This window comes from Propithecus coquereli, unplaced genomic scaffold (genome assembly GCF_000956105.1).
Source record: "Propithecus coquereli isolate 6110/MARCELLA unplaced genomic scaffold, Pcoq_1.0 Scaffold45, whole genome shotgun sequence".
In the NCBI taxonomy this organism is placed as follows: Eukaryota; Metazoa; Chordata; class Mammalia; order Primates; family Indriidae; genus Propithecus; species Propithecus coquereli.
The window spans coordinates 6,505,011-6,506,888 of NW_012150285.1; the positions used below are offsets into that span (position 1 = coordinate 6,505,011).

Below are 1,878 nucleotides of genomic sequence, written 5' to 3' on the forward strand. Positions count from 1 at the left end.
TTGTTTCAGCATACTTTAGAACTGTTCCCAGAAATAACTTCATTTCTTAAAACTATAGCTCCAAGGAATAACAGAAATCAATACATTTTGTCTGATAGCTTGACTCAAGGTCTAAATTGAGCTAAGGTATTGTTGCACAAGTTATTTAGCCCTTTGAACCTCCTTCTGTATCTGTACAGCGGAAACAGTGATACATCTATTGCAAGATGATTTTAAGAACTGTAAATGCCATACACACGTTCTTGGGTCACAAGGGGGGTTCAATAATAGTGAACTTCCTGATACACAAAGCAGCACAGAAATTTAGAATGTCCGCGGGACGGCCAGTTCCAGTGCATGTAAATCAGTTACCAGACTGATTTTGCTCAAAATGGACAAAAGAATAAAGTAATCGGCAGTAAATTTCATAGGTAAAACCCTAGGTCTAGGAGCTAGGAATCCGGGTTATTCATCAGGCTGGACTTGGCCTCTAGCAACATGTATCAAAATTAAAAACCTAATGTATCAAAATTAGAAATGTGAATAATGAAGCAACTGATTCCTGTAGCATTACTATTATTACTGGGGACACTATTACGCCAAATTGTAAAATGCGAGCAAACTGTGCCCTTGACTTGAACTTCACCGAGATTTAAACAGTTTCTTTCTGTGCACCGGAGTCGCCCGGAAGAAACGTCACAAACACCCCACTTTTACATCAGCAGCGACCGCGACTCCAAGTTCCCCTAATGAGATCAGAGGAGGACGGGACACAGCCTCACCCTCTTGCCAAGGGTTCCACGGCCGTTTCCACAAGCCACACGCTCGCCCGCAGCCCCTGCCTCTTCCCCCTTCCCTCGCCCGCCGTGGGACCGGGCAACAGAGTGAACCGAGGCCACGGCGCCATCACCTGTCTCCGCGCTCCCCGAAAGCGGCTCTTCTCTCCTGAGGTCTTCGGCCACAGTTCCTGGGCAACTGAGAAGCCTGAAACCAGGACGCTGGACTCCACTTCTCCTCTGGACACACAGTGGCAAGCGGGTCAACAGCCCCACGCCGCGCGCCGCCATTGTCAGAGCAGCAGAAGCGCGGAGCCGAAAGGTCGGCGTGCTTCCGCGCATGCACCCTGAGGAGAAAAAGGAACGGGAGCCCTTGAGGGTCAAATGAGGCGAAAGACGTTCGCTTTATAGAAACAGAAGAAGACGTCAAGTCGCGGCCAGAATCAAGACGTTTGAGCTTTCGAATGTGCTTTGCTTCCACTCCCTACAGTTCTCTAAATGAAGAGCCCTGTTGGGCTCCTGCTCTTTCAAATAGCGCCCAGAGAATAGAGCCAGAGAGCAAGGTCATGAGGAAGGAGCACTGAATTGGGAGTCAGGAGTCTAGACACACACGAAAGTTGCCTAGCCTTTATACAAAAAAGAATTTAACGTGGTCTGAATTTAAGCGTTTGTATGTGTCATTCAAAACTCACGGTACTATTTACTTGTGAGGTAAGTGGTGATATTCCCATTTTACAGAGTTTAGCTTACTCGTCACAGTTTATTCCCATTTTCAGAAGAGGAAACAATGAGGCGCACAAGTCAGATCCCCCAAGTCCGACTTCCAGTGCTGTTGCTTTGCCCTCTACAAAAGGTGGGTTTTGAACACAAAAATGTTACCATCCTTATAGGTTTGTATGACTGCACAATGATTTATAGGACTGACTCAGTTTCGCATTTCTCTCCCCGCCACCCCCACCCCCGGGAAAGTATATACAATAAAAAAACTTGTTTTTAAAAAAAGAAATGTAGAGGTCACTGCTGTTCTTAATAAGAGCAGTTTTAATGGAGAAATAAATATGGAAACCCGATTGGAGTAATTTCAAGTGCAAAGGAGAGGAAAGAAATCACACTGGAGGCCAGG

At 46.2% G+C, this 1,878-nt stretch overlaps 1 protein-coding gene across 1 annotated transcript in view; it reads right to left on the reverse strand.

Moving 5' to 3' along the window:
* MTPAP (mitochondrial poly(A) polymerase) overlaps window positions 1-1,046 on the reverse strand; it is a 20,907-nt gene extending 19,861 nt beyond the window's left edge. Inside the window, exon 1 of the mRNA XM_012654845.1 lies at window positions 762-1,046. Coding sequence (XP_012510299.1) covers window positions 762-1,046 — 285 coding nt within the window. The remainder of the gene's footprint in view (window positions 1-761) is intronic.
* Between the last annotated feature and the right edge of the window lie 832 nt (window positions 1,047-1,878).